Below are 18,918 nucleotides of genomic sequence, written 5' to 3' on the forward strand. Positions count from 1 at the left end.
TGGAGCGAAATGGTTTTCTACATTAGATCTACAAAGTGGATATTGGCAAGTCGAGATCGATGAATGTGACCGTGAAAAGACCGCTTTCAGTATGGGCGACGGGTTATGGGAATTCTCTGTGATGCCATTTGGTTTATGTAATGCGCCTGCAACGTTCGAGCGACTGATGGAACATGTGTTAAAAGGACTCAACTGGAAGACATGTTTGGTGTATCTTGATGACATTATCATCATGGGAAAAAGTTTTGATGATCATCTGAAAAATCTAGAGGAAGTCTTTCAGCGAATAGCATCAGCCGGATTACGCTTGAATCCCAAAAAGTGTTCATTATGGAAGAAGCAGGTCACATATCTCGGACATAAAGGGTCAACTGAGGGGATTCACACCGAGGAGGGAAAAATAAAAGCAGTTAAAGATTGGCCTCAACCCACCAACATACATGAACTCCGCAGCTTCCTCGGCTTATGCACGTATTACCGCCGTTTTGTACCTGGATTTGCGAACGTGGCTAGAAGTTTACATGATTTAACAAAGAAGAATCGCCCGTTTGTATGGCAGTTGGAACAAGAAAAAGCGTTTGAGCAGCTTAAAGAACTACTTTGTACGGAGCCGATGTTGGCTTATCCAATACCTGGAAAGAAATTCATCCTGGATACAGATGCGAGCGCTTATGGAATTGGAGGTGTCCTGTCTCAGCTCATCGACGGACAAGAAAGAGTAATTGGGTATTACAGCAGAGTGCTCGGGAAACCAGAGAAAAACTACTGTGTGACACGAAAAGAACTACTAGCTGTGGTGGAATGTATAAAACATTTCCACAAGTATTTGTATGGACAACGATTCTTGCTGGGGACTGATCATGCAGCATTAAAATGGTTATTACAGTTTAAGAATCCGGAAGGCCAAATTGCACGATGGATCGAAAGATTACAGAATTACGACTTCGAAACGGAACATCGAAAGGGGATTCACCACAAAAATGCGGATGCATTACACGTCGCCCTTGTCCACTGGAATGTAAACATTGCTCCAAATCAGAGGGAAAAGAAAGTATAATCGACGTGCGATTACTGAATATAGAACCTGAGGATGATTGGACTCCTCACCGCATTAGAATCAATCAGCTGGAGGACCCTGATCTTGCAAAGCTGATAATAGCCAAAGAAAATGGGGTACGACCACCAAAGGAACAAATAAGTAACGAGAGTCCAGTACGGCCGGAAACAAATATCTACTGGTTGTCATGGACTATTTCAGTAAATGGCCAGAAGTATATGCCTTACCAAACCAAGAAGCAAAGACAGTAGCCGAAGCGTTTGTAGAAAATTGGATAACAAGGTTCGGAGTGCCCGTCGAATTGCACTCAGATCAAGGCAGGAATTTCGAATCTTCCATTTTCCAAGAAGTCTGTACATTATTGGGCATCCACAAGACACGGACAACAGCGTTACACCCACAATCAGATGGGATGGTAGAGAGATTCAATCGAACGCTCGAAGAACATCTGCGGAAAATCGTCGATAAAGATCAACGGAATTGGGACAAGTGCATCCAGATGTTCCTGTTGGCGTATCGTTCAGCGAAGCACGAGACAACTGGTTACACGCCAGCAAAGATTATTTTCGGATCTGATCTGCGACTCCCTGCTGATCTTAAGTTTGGAACGAATCCTACAGCTGTTAGAAATGATGGAGATTATTGTTCTGCCTTAAAGGAAGAAATGAATGAATTGCATCTAATGGTAAGACAGCATACGCATCTGATGAGCAATAAGATGAAGGACCGGTTCGATCAAGCGGCAAATTCAAAAGGTTTCGAAGAAGGTGATCTGGTCCTGTTGTACAATCCACTTCGAAAGAAAGGCTTGTCCCCGAAACTGCAGACAGCCTGGGAAGGACCCTATATGGTGATGAAACGATTTAATGACGTGGTATACCGCATACAAAGAAATGGAAAAGCACGATGTAAAATGAAAGTAGTACATTTGGAGAGGCTCGCCTCATTTGGTTCAAGAGGATTTGTGCCTAATCGGGACGATTAGGCTTTAGTGGAGGGCAGTGTTACAAAAGTAGTATTAAGTTGTATTTGTATTACTATATGCATCCCTGATTATGAACAATAGCTGTAGGTATATGGAATAGCATTTGTCTTGTTGTAGACATCTGGCGCCACGGCTGTCTGCTTGTCGAAACAATAGACATCTGGCGCCGCACTGTCTGCTTGTCTAGTTAAACAATTGCTGAGTCTGGCGCCGCGACTGTCTGCTTGCGTCTGGCGCCGTATAGCCGTATGTTCTGGTAATTTTCAGACGCGATATTCTAGAAGGACACGTCGGCATCAGCGAGAAGTGCGTGGCTATATAAGCCGTTACAGCACCAACGTAATCAATCAGTGCTAAGAGTAAACTGCTATAGTGTAGACGAGTTGTGAAATAAAGAGTTGTTGAATTAAATTAAACAGTGTTGATTTTATTTGTCAATCCAGAGATACGAACCTAACAAAGTAAACTAGCAAGAGTAAATTCGTAACAATATATTATTATTGCACATTTGTCTGTATGTTTGCGAAAGCAAATGTTCTACAAAAGCATATTTCTATACTTAAACAAAATTATTAGAACCATCGTATGTTTCTTACATGCATAACCAAACCATACTTAAGTCAGCGAAACCTATGTAAGTGTCAATGGTGGTGTTGGTGGTAAGCGCTTGAAAAGTCAAGATGCTACGAGTACCGCAGGTTCGAATCTCGACAGAATAAATTTTTAATTTTTTGATTTTAACATCGTATACTATACAAATAAATATTTTTCTTATTATGTATATGTACATGTACATATATTATGTATATTGCTGTGATAAATTTAATTTCCATTACTTCGTGAGGACAGGCACCAGCATGAACACAGACCGAACGTTAGAATGCCATATGACATATCAACCAAGAGACAGCTAACCCAAACAACCTGCTCCAGTTCCAATGGACATTGACGTTTCCTTTCAGTACGTTCAACCACCATCTATAATAAAAATAGAAACTATAATAATCCAAAAACTATATTTAAAAATCGTAGGGCAGCTAACAACCAAAATATAAGAGTATTTAGAATCTGAAAATTTTTCAACTTTTGAAGAACAATTCGAATCAGGGTGTACCCTGCATTCAAACAAACTGCGGTCTAACAGGCACGCCCGCAACCCTATTAGTTGACACAGGATCTACTAATAATTATATAAATTTGAGCTGCAGAATAATAAAATCAGTTAAAATTAAACCATTCTAAACTAAAACTTTGCACAGCTTCTCAGTCATTTGCTCGAAAAAAATAATTACAATGTATGGGTACCAACTTATCGAATTCGATATGATTCTTGGAGAACAAGAATTTCGCCAAATAAAAGCGGAAGTGAATTTGTTCGACTATAGTTTAAAATACCAGAAGAAAATATACTCAAAATTCGACAAAAAAATAAATTATACTATTAGTAATAATGAGTTTAAAAGTCTAGTAGAACTTATGAAAATAAATAATTATACTAGTGAAACATTGCCTTTCACAACCACAATACAGGCATCGATTAAAACCCGAACAGAAGACAAAACAATATCCATATCTCCTGTCTGATCAGGACTTCGTCACGAAATAAATTGAACAATTGTTAAATGATGGTATAATCCAACCAAGCAAAAGCACACATAATTCTCCTATATGGACTGTCCAAAAACAAGAGCACCGATGACCAAGGTGGACCCAAAAGACGGATGGTTGTTGACTTCCAGAAAATTAACGCTCATACGATTACTGACAGATATCCCATTCCTGATGTTAATATTACTTTACAAAACTTTGGAAAAGCAAAGAATTTTACCACAATCGATTTAGAATCAGGTTTTCATCAAATATTAATCTGATCGAGAAAAAACAGCATTTTCCGTCAACGGTGCAGAGTATGAATTTGTTAGGATGCCATTCGGATTAAAGAATGCCCCATCCATTTTTCAACGATGCGTCGGCGACATCCTTAGAGAATACATTGGCAAACTTGCGTATGTTTATATTGACGATGTTTTAATATATTCTTCCACATCCTAAGAACTTATGGAACCCTTCCGACTAAAATCAACGCACTGCACAATACTAATATGAAAATTTCTGATGAAAAGTCACATTTTTTCCAGGATTCAGTTGAATACCTGGGGCACATTGTAAAACATAATATGATAACAGTTGATTCTAAGAAATTTAGGCCATAAAAACTACCCTCAACCTAAAAGAATTACGATCTTTTCTAGGGCTTGCCAGCTATTATGTAAAATACATAAGAGGCTTTGCTAAAATTACGAAACCACTAACCGTTCATTTGAGAGGAGAATTAGGATTAATATCAAAGAACCAAAGGGTTAAGACACTTGTGCATTCAGACACAACAGCAATAGAAGCTTTCGAAATAATAAATAAATATAAACATTGCAAGAACAAGTCGAACTATTTGAACCAGATTTTTTCAAACCTAGATGCAGCGGTAGTTTGTAAATGGCTGCTATATTCATCAACTTCTTCGTCCAAAAGATCGTCCACTACACTTATAGCAAAGTCATCTAGATGAGAATGGCGGCAAAGGTTGTGCTAAGCATATTTTTAGTTGTTATATTTAATAATAAAGATATACTGAAACTTAAATTATTTGCTATTTGGTTTTTTATATTTTCCGCATTATTATGAAAACGGCATCTCTTCACCAGCCATTTCTCGGCACAATTCCTATTTCTTTGACGCCGCGATTTGAAGGTACCGTTGGAAAGAGGAAGTCCTCCTGATTAAAAAATATACAGGGTTATAGGTTATAGGCAAACGCTTAGTTTACCAGAAATCGACCTTAAAGTACAAAAATTCCCAAATTCGGACATTTCAAGAAGCTATTTAACTACGTTAAACACACTTTACTCACATTTTTCACTTCAAATTAAACTATAAAAAATAATTTAAATAAATCCACATTTTACATTTTTAGCAGGTTTTTTTACCTAAGAAATCTTTATTTTTAAAATTACATTTTACCTAGTATTGAACATCATTTGTGTGCTAAAAATTACGACGATGTGATGATAAGGCAATTTGCTGAAATTCCTCATTTTCGTAAAAATTCTTCATCCATTCATATGGATATTTTCTTTTTTAAATTTATTAAACAAATAAGTAATATTATATAATACTATTACGAAATAAAGTGTAAAGTATACAGTATAAACACTCTTTCCATGCATATGGATATATTCTTCATTTAATTTAATAAGCAACTAAGTAATATTATAAAATAATACTATATATATTGTCACCTAAAATACAAAACAACGTATTATCAAAATTAAATGGAAATCGCTGACAGATATAATAACCAACATTTAACCATTTTATAACGAAAACTCAAATTTTGTTATGTGTTCACAACTCAATTACATAGGCTGCTATATATATTTTTGGACTAGGCAACACTAACAGCCCTATTCTGAAAAATCGTCTCAACTGAGTTGAGAGGAAATATTTGAGAGAATTCTTGTGAGACATAATTTGTGAGGCTATTCTTGCTCAAACCTCATAAGAAAAAAGCTTAAAAAAATCACCACGTGAGGTAAAAAGCTTTTTGCTGTCAAAAAGCTTTTTTAATAAAAATAAGCAAACAAAAATGGACACACAAATGGATAATCAGCATATGTAAGTAATTTTGAAAATTTTAAATATATATATATATATTTATATATATATACAATAATTTCATATATATAATAATTAAATAAGTAATAATAAAAATGTAAAAAAATAAAAAAAATTAAATTAAATAAAATGAATTATTTAAACATATGTATATGTCTTTTTATTCATTCTTAGAGGAAGTAAAATGTACAGAGACAGAAAGTAACTTACATATATGTATATATCTTCTTCTTAATTGGCGTAGACACCGCTTACGCGATTATAGCCGAGTTAACAACCGCGCGCCAGTCGTTTCTTCTTTTCGCTACGTGGCGCCAATTGGATATTCCAAGCGAAGCCAGGTCCTTCTCCACTTGGTCCTTCCAACGGAGTGGAGGTCTTCCTCTTCCTCTGCTTCCCCCGGCGGGTACTGCGTCGAATACTTTCAGAGCTGGAGTGTTTTCATCCATCCGGACAACATGACCTAGCCAGCGTAGCCGCTGTCTTTTAATTCGCTGAACTATGTCAATGTCGTCGTATATCTCGTATATCTCGTACAGCTCATCGTTCCATCGAATGCGATATTCGCCGTGGCCAACGCGCAAAGGACCATAAATCTTTCGCAGAATTTTTCTCTCGAAAACTCGCAACGTCGACTCATCCGCTGTTGACATCGTCCAAGCCTCTGCACCATATAGCAGGACGCGAATTATGAGAGACTTATAGAGTTTGGTTTTTGTCTGTCGAGAGAGGACTTTGCTTCTCAATTGCCTACTCAGTCCGAAGTAGCACCTGTTGGCAAGAGTTATCCTGCGTTGGATTTCTAGGCTGACATTGTTGGTGGTGTTTACGCTGGTTCCAAGATAGACGAAATTATCTACAACTTCAAAGTTATGACTGTCAACAGTGACGTGAGTGCCAAGTCGCGAGTGCGACGACTGTTTGTTTGATGACAGGAGATATTTCGTCTTGCCCTCGTTCACTGCCAGACCCATTCGTTTTGCTTCCTTGTCCAGCCTGGAGAAAGCAGAACTAACGGCGCGGGTGATGAGGCCGATGATATCAATATCATCGGCATACGCCAGCAGCTGTACACTCCTATAGAAGATTGTACCTGCTCGATTAAGTTCTGCAGCTCGAACTATTTTCTCCAGCAGCAGATTGAAAAAGTCGCACGATAGGGAGTCGCCTTGTCTGAAACCTCGTTTGGTATCGAACGGCTCGGAGAGGTCCTTCCCGATCCTGACGGAGCTTTTGGTGCCGCTCAACGTCAGTTTACACAGCCGTATCAGTTTTGCGGGGATACCAAATTCAGACATCGCGGCATAAAGGCAGCTCCTTTTCGTGCTGTCGAAGGCAGCTTTGAAATCGACGAAGAGGTGGTGTGTGTCGATTCTCCTTTCACGGGTTTTTTCCAAGATTTGGCGCATGGTGAATATCTGGTCGGTTGTTGATTTGCCAGGTCTAAAGCCACACCGATAAGGTCCAATCAGTTCGTTGACGGTGGGCTTTAATCTTTCACACAGTACGCTCGATAGAACCTTATATCCGATGTTGAGGAGGCTAATCCCACGGTAGTTGGCGCAGATTGTGGGGTCTCCTTTTTTATGGATTGGGCATAGCACACTTAAATTCCAATCGTTGGGCATGCTTTCGTCCGACCACTTTGCCACTTTGTTGTTCTTCAAGCGGGTGATTGCTATTCGAACTTCTTCATGGTCGGGTAATGGAACGTCTGCTCCATCGTCATCGATTGGGGAATCGGGTTCGCCTTCTCCCGGTGTTGTGCTTTCACTGCCATTCAGCAGGCTGGAGAAGTGTTCCCTCCATAATTTAAGTATGCTCTGGGCATCGGTAACTAGATCACCTTTTGGGGTTCTACAAGAGTATGCTCCGGTCTTGAAACCTTCTGTAAGCCGCCGCATCTTTTCGTAGAATTTTCGAGCATTACCCCTGTCGGCCAGCTTATCGATCTGTTCGTACTCACGCATTTCGGCCTCTTTCTTCTTCTGTCTGCAAATGCGTCTCGCTTCCCTCTTCAACTCTCGATATCTATCCCATCCCGCACGTGTTGTGGTCGATCGTAACGTTGCGAGGTAGGCAGCCTGTTTTCTCTCCGCTGCGACACGGCACTCCTCGTCGTACCAGCTGTTCTTTTGCACTTTCCGAAAACCAATGGTTTCGGTTGCAGCTGCACGTAAGGAGTTTGAAATGCCGTCCCACAGTTCCCTTATACCGAATTGTTGATGAGTGCTCTCAGAGAGCAGGAGTGCAAGCCGAGTAGAAAATCAAAAGGGGGGTCACTCATCCGAGGCTTGTTGTTCCTTTTCATTGGGGGTGTTTTTTTACGTGGCGGGTCCCAAACCCAGCGCACAACCCTATGCAGGGGATGTTTCGCCTTCTCACGTTAGCTCGCCTTCAAACGGATGTTCTTAGGCTACCCAGAGGATACTTGGTCAAAGACCGGAAGTCGTGAGCTGCTTGAGTCATATGCAAAAGAATCGTTTCTGGCCACTCCCAAGTGAATGGCGATCAGAGAACTTTCCTCACTTGCGTGAACTTCTACACATGACTCCATCCATATATGCATATATTTATATTTACACAGGATTGGCTCATATAGAGCATATAACTATTACCAACGCATTTTTGCTAAGAGCCATGCCCGTACAAATACAAACACGCCAGGAAACGCAGAAAACAGATATATTCGACTTCTGCATATACGAAGAACAGTTCCTCCATGCTCAAATACTTTTTAAAAAATGTAAAATATTGATTTAAAACAAAATAAACACTGATGTTTTCTATTATAATGGCTGCTTTCACATGTCGCAGATATTTGTGAGAATAGTGAGCATTTGAGCTTTTGAATTTTCGCCAGAATAAGGTAACCCTCACTACAGTGAGAAACATCACTGTAGTGAGGTTGGTGACTTTTGTGAGGGCATGAGAATAGGGCTGTAAGTGTTGCTAGGTGTAATCTGACATTTCCAGTTTGACATTTTTTAGCTTAACATCACTCAGAACGTTTGTCGTGAATTGTTTTATTTACAGGGAATTAAAAAATTCATCTCGGCCAAAAAATGGAATTAACTCGTGAACATTTTCGTGCGATCATTTTTCACAACTTTCGACGTGGATTATCACGACAATAGTGCATCGATGAACTAAAATCTTTGTATGGCTATGAAGCACCATCCTGTAGCACTGTGAAAAACTGGTACAACGAATTCAATCATGGCCGACGCTCGCTCAAAGACGAATTCCGTGAAGGTCGTCCAAAAACAGCCGTTGTGCCAGAAAACATCGATGCCGCACGTGAACTGATAATGCAAGACCGTCATGTAACATACCTTCAGATAGAGGCATGCCTATGCATTTCTCCCACCAGCATACATTCGATATTGCATGAACACCTGGCCGTAAAAAAGGTTTGTTCTCGTTGGATCCCGCACAATTTGACAATCGCTCAAAAAAAAAGGCTCGTGTGGATTGGTGTAAAGAAATGCTGAAAAAAAACGATCGCGGTGCTTCAAAAGACGTTTATAAGATCGTCACAGGTGACGAATCATGAATCTATGCGTATGAGCCCGAAACAAAACAGCAATCGACCGTGTGGGTCTTCCAAGACGAGCCAAATGTGGTTAATTTATAACACCGCACACGTCTTGCCCCATCCACCACAATCTCCAGACCTCAACCCAAATGAGCATTTGTGGGAGGAGTTGGAAAGGCGGGTGAGAAAGCGGGCAGTTTGCAACAAAATGGAGTTGAAGCAGGCTTTGTTAGAGGAATGGCACAAAATAACCCAGCAAACAACCCAAAAGCTAGTACATTCCATGCCAAGGCGTCTGGAAGCTGTAATCAAACAAAATGGACTACCCACCAAATATTAATTAAATTGCATTATGTCTTTTTTCTTTATAATTTACTGAGTGTGCCAATACTTTTGTGTCGTGGAAATTGCTTATTTTTTATGAATATGAATTAAAAAGTGTAATTAAAAATGAATAATTATAAAAAAATTAGTGTATGTGGTAGTCAATGAATGGATTTAGCAAGGGAAAATATATTTACACTAAAAAACCTATTAGTCTGATTTTAAAATAGCCGAAAAACACAAAATGATTGCTGTGCCAATACTTATGTGCGGCACTGTATATATTAACTATATACAGAAAAAATAATCACGCGAAGAAACAGACAAAGAAAAATCGTTATAAATCCTAATTATTTGCTGTTTAAGATGTGGCTACGCTCGTTTTCCTCATAATTGTAAACAATCTAACCTTTTGAGTGCATGATAACCAAAAATTATAACCACTTTAACCACTTTGTAACGAAAACTTAATATATTTTTTTTATGCGAAAGTACTTCAGTCACCCCGTGTATTCGCACGACCAGTGTTATTTTTTTAAAGCGCGGCAGAAGGCCGCCAACGCAGAAAGAAGTACTACGCGAAAGTACTTCAGTCACCCCATCATGATACAAATTTTATAATATTATCGTAGAGTTTTAGTTATTTGTGTTTATTAAATATAAATCACATATTATACATATACATACATATTCCATCTGCATATAATATATATGCGTTCAGAACACAATTATAACTTGAAAAATGTTGGAAAGCATTTTTTATTATAGCTAAAATAAAAAAAATTATCACGCGAAAAAACAAACAAAGAAAATCGTTAAAAATCATAAGTATTTGCTGTTTAAGATGTGGCTACGCTCGTTTGCCTCATAATTGTAAACAATCTAACCTTTTCAACGATGAGTGTGCTAAGGGATTTTTAAATTAATAAATTTAGGTAAAATATAGCAAAATAAAAGTGAAATGTGAACTTATTTCAATGTTTAGAGTGTATATTTAAATATACAGAGTGAAAAACGTGAAAAATTTAGTGAAACATAGAAAATACCATGTGTTATTAGTGCAATCTTTTGAACTTTTAATAGTAAATATTTTAAAAAATGTAATTTATTTTCGTCTCGTGTTTTTTACCCCTCCGCCAAAGTAATCGGAATCGTGCCCATTTCTCCGACAGATGACATCAAAAAGTTCCAAAAAAATTTGTCTATACACTTCACGATATACAAATTTCTATGAAAAAAATTTCAAAAAAAAACAGGCTAGATTACCCTACTGACCCCTGAAGGCGGCTGTTGTCGAGAGCACAGTATATATTAATAATGGCAACAACTTTCTGAGGAGTATAAAGTGAAACAGTTTGCAAACACTTGAAACGACTCTTAAGTACCTCAATCACACTTTTAATAATGTTACGAGCTTTTGAATGTACCAAATTGAATTTATGCTCCGATGTTCCAACATCTGGATTGCGATATGGTGTGAACGGCGGGGTGCAATAGCGCCTTGTGAAATAAGGCCTTTATTTCAAAAAAGGCTTTATTACATTTCGAAAGAGAAATAAAGCCTTAAAGGCCTTATTGCACTTTCATTTTTTTTTTAATGAAACAATAATATTCTAATTCTTTTTGTATTTTATTGAATAGTTACACACAAATTTCACGTTAACCAAAGTTAATAGAACATTAATAATTCAGAAAAAGAATTTCATATTAACAAAAATTAATAGAACATTAATAATTCAACAAAAAATTTTCATATTAAGAAAAATTAATGGATTATTAACAATTCAAAAAGAGAACCCCAAATCAAAATAAACGAAAGAAAATTAGACAAAAATGTTTTTGGCTTCTTGAACAATGGTCCGACACACTGGACATAAAGTTGACACAGAATTCCTTTTTTTTCCGCGTCCAATTTTTCATAACAATCACTGCAAATCTTAAAATGACTACATGGCAATAACAATATATTTCTTTGTTTTTCATAACAAATAATACATGTCAAAGTATTTTCAATGGTGCAAGGCAGGACAGATGGTAAGGTATCAATTATTGGATCAACCTCATCATTCTCAACACTATCTATACTTATACTATCTTGTTCCAGAATCGCGTTCAAAGACACCTTATTACATAAGTTATAACTTAACTGGCTAAGACAGTCGTTCACACTGATTATACCATTTTCCAAATTTCTTAAGATAGTTTTAATCAGAGTTCGCAAATACTCATCACTGAGGAGTAAAATTTCTATCTTCCTCCTCAGTACAACACAATTGAGGAGCAATAAATTTTGATTTCCTCAATTGTGAGTTCAAAGGAAAGAGTGCTCTTCTAGAATATTTCTCTTTAATACTTATCTTATCTTTTCGCTCTAATATTTACCTCAAACGTACGTGCTCCTCAAAATAATACTCCTCACAAGAGCGCTAAGTTTCTTTTTCTCATCTCAGGTTTCAGCACTCAGTATTTTGTATCGCTGATAAACTCAGTGATGCAGCAGAGAGTGCTCTTGAGCAATTTCTTATTCTCTTAGAGTATGTATATTTATAAATTTATGTTAAAGTTTAATTGTTGTTGGTGTAAATATTAACAGTTTTGGGTACATGCATGATTAACCGTTAATTTAAGTTGTATTGTGTGTATGTAAATAATTTAAAAGATGAGTTTTATTTTTCGCATCACTTGAACACTCAGAGCGATAAAAATAAAGATGATGCGTTAGGCAAATAGTTATCTTTTAAAAATGCTCGCTCATGCTAATATATGAGTGAGCCAAATACGTGAGGAGTTTTTTTGTGATGAGAATGTTAGTTAAGCTTGCGCTCCTGAGTATTTGAAATGATGTCCTCTTGCGGAATATTACTCATCAGAGCAAGAGCGTATTTTGATGGTTTTACGAACTCTGGTTTTAATCAAATTTTCTCGCGTTTTTTGTCTTTTTAATTTTGCTACACATATTGAAATACAGCCGTCCAACGATTTTTTAAAATCAATTGATTTTGTCACATCTACATCTAGTAAATGGTCTATGAATTTATAAAAACTTCCGTTTTTCGAAAGGTATTTACCCAATTGCCCATGGAACGATTCTATTAAGCTTGTAGTTTTAATGGATTCGTTATAAACGGAGAATTTCGATGCGTTTAATATGTATAGGAATGGATAGGAAAGTGTGGATATGAAAATTGGGATACGTTTAATATGTATAGGAATGGATAGGAAAGTGTGGATATGAAAATTGGGATACGTTTAATATGTATAGGAATGGATAGGTAATAGCGGCCATACACAGGCACACATGTGCGTTCGATCGGTATGTGTAAACATGCGGTTTACCGTGTATGGGCTTGTTCGCGTACCGATCCATGTTCGCGAAAATGTTTGATTTTTTACGATCGGTGCGCGAGCATGTTTATCGTGTATGGCGTTGTGAGCGCACAAAATCTCATTTCTCTCGTGTCGCCGAGCAGTGAAGATCGCGGACAATTGCAAGTGTTAAGGGGAGAGACTGCTTTAGAGGCATCAAAAAATCGATTTTTTTTTAGGATTTTTTTGGGAGGGAAAGAAATAATTGATTCAAGCGAAATTTCTAGGCTTTATAGTCATATATTCGAACATCTTTCACAAATTTTTTGAATACGAAATCTTTGATATTCTGCCTTTAGGAAGCAATTACCCGATGCATCTCGCATATACATTTATCAGGAACAAAAAATTCAAAGAGATTCATGTTTTTTAATAACTTATCTTCTAGTTAAACTAAGAAAATTCCAAAAAAATTTACTTTATTTTGTTTAAAAATATGTTCAAACTTGACTTTTCCTAGTTTTTTTTAGTTTAAATAGAAGATAATTTTATGCCAAAGATAGTAAACTTTGCCCGCCAATTAAAATAATCGTAAAAATAAAAAACCGAGAAATCGCGCTTTTCGCTTTTTTCCCAAGCGCTCATATATGTTTCTGTTTGACGCCCGGATACTATTTCCCTTCTAGCTTCGACAATATTTAGAGTTCCAATCTATAACTTTGTTTGTTAGATAATTTTTAAAGAGATTTAAGCGATTGTTTGAAGCTTCTAAAGCAGGCTCTCCCCTTAATAAAGATTTCGTATCTGAATTTATTGATCTTATAAAAAATTAATTCGCAATTTGGCAAACGAAAAGTGATAAATATAAAAATAATATTGAGAAAAATAAAAGTTGGAATAACTTATTAACGAAATACAAAGAAATAGATAAAAGTGCTACATTAGAAATAAATTCGAAGAAATGTTCCGCTTGCCTGTCGCACATGTTAACTGTGTGAAGAACGAACGCAAAATGGATTTGTGTGTCGTGTATGGGCAAACGAATTCACACAGATCGAACGCACATGTGTGCCCGTCTATGTCCTCTTTAAGTGTGGATATGGAAATTGGGATACGTTTAATATGTATAGGAATGGATAGGAAAGTGTGGATATGGAAATTGGGATACGTTTAATATGTATAGGAATGGATAGGAAAGTGTGGATATGGAAATTGAGATATGTTTAATATGTATGTTTATTATTCTATTATTATAGTGTGTTTACAATGTGTTTATTTGGGTACGGAATGTAACTCGGGCGGCGGAGCAGATGTGCGCGGACGCACGAACCGGAGGACGCGGATGGGAGCGGGGGCGGACGCACAGCTGGAAATCAAATCTTCGTGATAACCCCAATCATATCGGTAGTTGGTTGTCATTTATGTTTAATAAAAAAAAAATAAGGATTTATTGCACAATTGGGTAAATTTTTGTAAAGGCTTTATTTCGCTTTCGAAGTGTAATAAAGCCTTTTTTGAAATAAAGGCTTTATTTCACAAGGCGCTATTGCACCCCGCCGGTGTGAACATGTATGGTTCTAAAGCATAGCCAGAGTCCCCCAATAACCACTAGTTGTGATCACCGGATAAACCAAAAATAAAAGAATCATGACTTGACCGCGGGTGATACGCATCTACAGCATTTATTAAACATCCCAATATTAGTTGTATGTTACATACATATGTACATTAATATTAATATTAAGAGCTCATCTTTTGAGTGACTTTTATTTACACATTTTCGAAAGTTTTGAGCCTGTTTTTCAGTTGAAAAAAAAGGTTGCCTCAGAATGGCACACCCTAATGTACATATAATTTGCTATCATTGTATTGATACTCAAACAGCCTTTTCTATTAGTGTACAAATGTTCATAATCACGAGGTTGTGTGCGTTCCGTCGCCGTAACCAATAACCCCAGGAATCCCAAATTTGTTATAAAAATGTTGTTTGTACTCATTTTGAGACCTTCGGAACCTCTCCAAAGTTTTGAACACTTTTTCAAAATTTTCGTCACAGTGTTTCCGTCAAGCTCGGTCTTTTCCGAAGGATCTCTGAAATTCCCCTTCCACCACAAATCTTAACGTGGGTGCTAATTTTAGCTCAACGGCTATGGTCCTATAGTACAAAATGAATCTGTAAATAATCTTTACTTTTCAATCATTCTATCTATTAAATCATCCGCATCAAAGTTCGTTGCGTAGTTTGAAAGATTTAAGCATACATAGGGATATAGGGACAGGGAAAGCGGCTTTGTTTTATACTATGTAGTGATATGAAAAATATAAATATTGTGAGTCGGCATGCCCAACGTTGCCGCTTTTCATTTCTGAAGTGAGCATCAGAAAACTCTTCAATGTTTGATATTTATCATAGTTGTGAGGAACCAGCTTATGGACAACACGCAACAAATTTTTTGTCAAATTTCTTTGATTTTTTACAAATGGTATATGAGGGACATACGTATCCATATGTGTTAATATGTTTTTGTATGTGCGTGAATGAGAGGGTAGTTCGAGAATATTCACACAGAAACTGTTCATTTGAAACAAGGAAATGACGATACCTGTTTGAGCTGACACATAAGACTCTTGTATTCATACATCGCCTCTTCCAGCTCTCAAGTAATGTAAAAACTTCATATAAAAAAACGCTTAAGAAACGGTCAAGAAATTTTCCTGCGATAAATTTACCTAGCACAAGTCAATTTATCGCAGGAAAAAACAGGATACAGCTCTCAAGAAATCGAGTACTAATTTTTAATACTTTTTTTCAATAAAATGCGAATATGGCAATCCTGATTTTGCGAAGAAACATCAAATAAATAATTGTTTCTTGAAGGGAAGTGACATTGGCGTACGATTGAAGTGAAATTTATAATTATTTATATTGTTTGAAAATTTAAACAATGATGGCTCATTAAAACGCAAAATTCGCATGCTGAATTTCACAACGTTAGAGAAGCGCCAACTTGTGAATTGCGTGAAGGAATGGCCCAAGATCTGGGATATTAGCAACACATTGCATTGCAATAAGAATGCGGTAAATCAATCCTGGCTCCACATAAGCGATGCCCTTTATAAAAGTGGTGAGTTAATTTATGTTTTGTATTCAGTGTTTTGTTGTTTTTAATAAAATTTATGTTTTAATGGTTGAGTGCAAATCAGCGTGGATTAGTATGCGCGAAAGCTATCGCTACCATGCTAGCGTAGCTCATAATAACAAAAGTGGCAGCGATGGTGGGGAAGTTTTGGAAACTCCATCCTTTTCAGAAAACGTTGATGGGGAGTTTGCGGAGGAAATGTCATTTTTGATGAATGTAGCCCAAAAACGGAAGTAAGTCTGCATAATTTGAACGCTCGCCAAACAATTAATTTTTTCTATATGTCTTTCACAACTCCAGTATCTTTCGGAGAAGATTCGCATGCATCGCCAATGTGTCACTAACAAGTGCAATCGATTCACAGCACTCATGCGAATATGTTAGTACATATATATGTACATGTACATATGATACTTGTATATGAAGTAATTTTGAATAAAGACCTAATTATAGGAATTTTATTTATATGGAATTTATTTTATATTTTTAAAGACTTACATATTGAGATTATTTTTTTTACAATTGTGTTGTTTTATATTTTAGAACCCAACACCCACGAAACGAGAGCGGCGATTAACCTCTCCCCGCAAAAATCAAGCGTGGAGTCGGTTAGATAACATACTCAAGAAACAAGAGGAAATGTTGGAAAGTCGCTCAAATACCACACGCAGCTCCCCCCTTACGCACAAGCTCTTTCTAGTTTTGATTGGTTGTTAAATCAACTGCCTCGATCTGTTGGCGACGACATGTGTCTTTCCATAAATCTAATGCTACTGAAAAAGGTTGAAGAGCATAAAAATAAAAACAGAACCAACGATGAATAACATTTTTATGTAACCATTTATATTAATAATAAAAAGTTTATAATGAAATGAAAACTAAAAGCCTATAGTCTTGATGTTTTTTATTTATATAATGAAATGAAAACTAAAAGCCTATAGTCTTGAATATAAACTTAAACAAAAGTTGCGTTGTTTTGCCAAGGAAGAGATCCTTTAGGAGAATTAACATTGTCTGTTAACATTTTCCGAATATATTTGCCGTAATCTGAAGCGGTAAGTGGTTACGATGGATTCATTTCGAGTGTGTTCTTGTTGTAGTAACACTTCCTATTCTTTTGCTATCCAATTTCTAATGCTATTTTCCAAGCCAGAAAACACATTCGAATTATAGGTTCGGCGACACTTATTTGTAAGGAAATTATGCAATAGGCAACATGCCGAAACAATAACTTGCGCTCGTTCAGACTTGCAAAATAAAAGTTTTCTAAGGCAAAGCCATCTTGCAGACAAAATGCGGAAAGCATTTTCAATGCACCGCCTAGCTCTACCTATCCTGTAGTTAAAAATCCTTTGCTCTACCAAGAGTTGTGTGGCGCTATAAGGTTTAATTAAGCGCTTACATAAAGGAAAGGCAGCAACACAATTGCACGAAACCCCTATAAATTAAAAAGTTTAAAACTCGTATTACTTTTTAGTACAACCCAGGCATATAATGTGATCTTACTTTGTAGTTATAAAATATATTTCCACTTTTTGGAGGTGCTTTTATATTAATAGGGGTATTCTCTCGCTCTTGCAAGATTGCAGATTGCAAAAATACTACACCGAAATATACAAGGGCACGAGAGCACCCATTGCAGAATCTAGTGATATATGAGCAACTGATTCAGTCAATTTATTGTAAATGACTATTGTGCATGGCTATTGTGAATTGGCGCACCTTCTGCATACATTTTTAACAAAAAAAAACTGTAACAAAACTTTATAATTTATATAGAAATTATAAAATATAATTAAAATTTATGTCTTTATGTAAAATGGCAAAAACAACAGGGTTGCAATTTTATTTTTGCGTGACATTGTACGCTAATATACATGGGTTTTGGTCTGACATATTTCACAGTCCTTGCAAATATTTTTCTGCGTGTGTTTGTTGTTGTGCCGTTGTAAATCTGCAATGCTTGCACCGTGCACCGGGCTTTGCAAGAGCAAGAGAATACCCCTAATGTGTTTTCCGTCAATGGCGCCAACACAATTGGGAAAATTCCATTGGTTTTCAAAACCATTAGCTATTTCTAGCAAATTTTGTTCCGTCCAATCGGGCACTTCATTTTTCAGTACGGTACATAATGCTTCACAAACGTCATTCACGATCCTGCCAATGTTGTTTGCTGATACGATAGCAAGAATCTAAGTGGCGTTGCAAATCCCCCGAAGCTAGGTATCTGTAAGAATAATTTTCAAATTAACATAACACGGTTATAAAAGACACTTTGGCAAAAATGTTTAAAACATACTCCAGTACCACTGCCAATTTTGCTTTAATTTGAATGAAATCTTTTGGCCTGCTGTTGCGTTTCGGAAGTAGATGCGACTCCACCATCTCATACAGTTTATCAAAAACTTATGGTGGCATGCGAAAGTTTCCAACGAATAAATCTGGTAAATTGCGCAAGGCTTCGAAATCGGACATGAACCTTCCCTTGTCGTTTCGTTACTTAAGCTATGGACTCACCCAATATCTCGCCTTCTTACGCTCTTTTTATTGGAATTCAGCATTCATCGCCATGGCAGCCATCATGGCACCACAATTCAAGGTATTCATTAAATTTATCCTACAATTAGTTAAAATCAAATATAGTTCATTTTGAAATTTGATATAAAACTTATCTAAATCTTCATCCATATTCCTTAGATCGCAATACAAATATTTATGTGCTTACACTCCTAAGTTTATTTTCTTTGTTTATTTTCTCTTACTCTTCTAATGTGGATCATTCACAATGCATAACCAGTTGTCACGATTACTTGAAGAAATAATGTATTTTTTTCTTGAGCAATTACTTGAGAGCTGGATACCAACCTTAAAGCAGAACTCCTAACATCAAATATTT

The 18,918-nt window shown here is 36.7% G+C and overlaps 2 protein-coding genes across 4 annotated transcripts; one reads left to right on the forward strand and one right to left on the reverse strand.

Annotated features, from left to right (window-relative positions):
• LOC105224248 (synaptotagmin-7) overlaps positions 1-18,918 on the reverse strand; it is a 566,903-nt gene that overhangs the window by 116,500 nt on the left and 431,485 nt on the right.
• LOC125779503 (uncharacterized) lies at positions 13,157-18,033 on the forward strand. 4 transcript variants are annotated; one of them, XM_049460861.1, is made up of 4 exons: positions 13,157-16,007; positions 16,077-16,255; positions 16,323-16,401; positions 16,566-18,033. In XM_049460861.1, exons 1-4 carry the CDS (start codon positions 15,990-15,992, stop codon positions 16,737-16,739), a joined length of 450 nt encoding a protein of 149 aa, XP_049316818.1. In that variant the 5' UTR covers positions 13,157-15,989; the 3' UTR covers positions 16,740-18,033. The 4 variants fall into 4 exon arrangements, 2 of the variants coding, with proteins under 2 accessions (XP_049316818.1, XP_049316817.1); XM_049460860.1 differs by having other exon boundaries at positions 16,087-16,255; XR_007423283.1 differs by having other exon boundaries at positions 13,157-16,255; positions 16,323-16,447.

This window comes from Bactrocera dorsalis, chromosome 6 (genome assembly GCF_023373825.1).
Source record: "Bactrocera dorsalis isolate Fly_Bdor chromosome 6, ASM2337382v1, whole genome shotgun sequence".
Taxonomy (NCBI): Eukaryota; Metazoa; Arthropoda; class Insecta; order Diptera; family Tephritidae; genus Bactrocera; species Bactrocera dorsalis.

Coding starts and splice junctions, on each gene's coding strand:
- LOC125779503 (XM_049460860.1), top strand. CDS start 15,857: ATGCTGAATTTCACAACGTTAGAGAAGCGCCAACTTGTGAATTGCGTG. Junction 16,256..16,322: donor AATGTAGCCCAAAAACGGAA/GTAAGTCTGCAT, acceptor TCACAACTCCAG/TATCTTTCGGAGAAGATTCG. Junction 16,402..16,565: donor CACAGCACTCATGCGAATAT/GTTAGTACATAT, acceptor TTTATATTTTAG/AACCCAACACCCACGAAACG.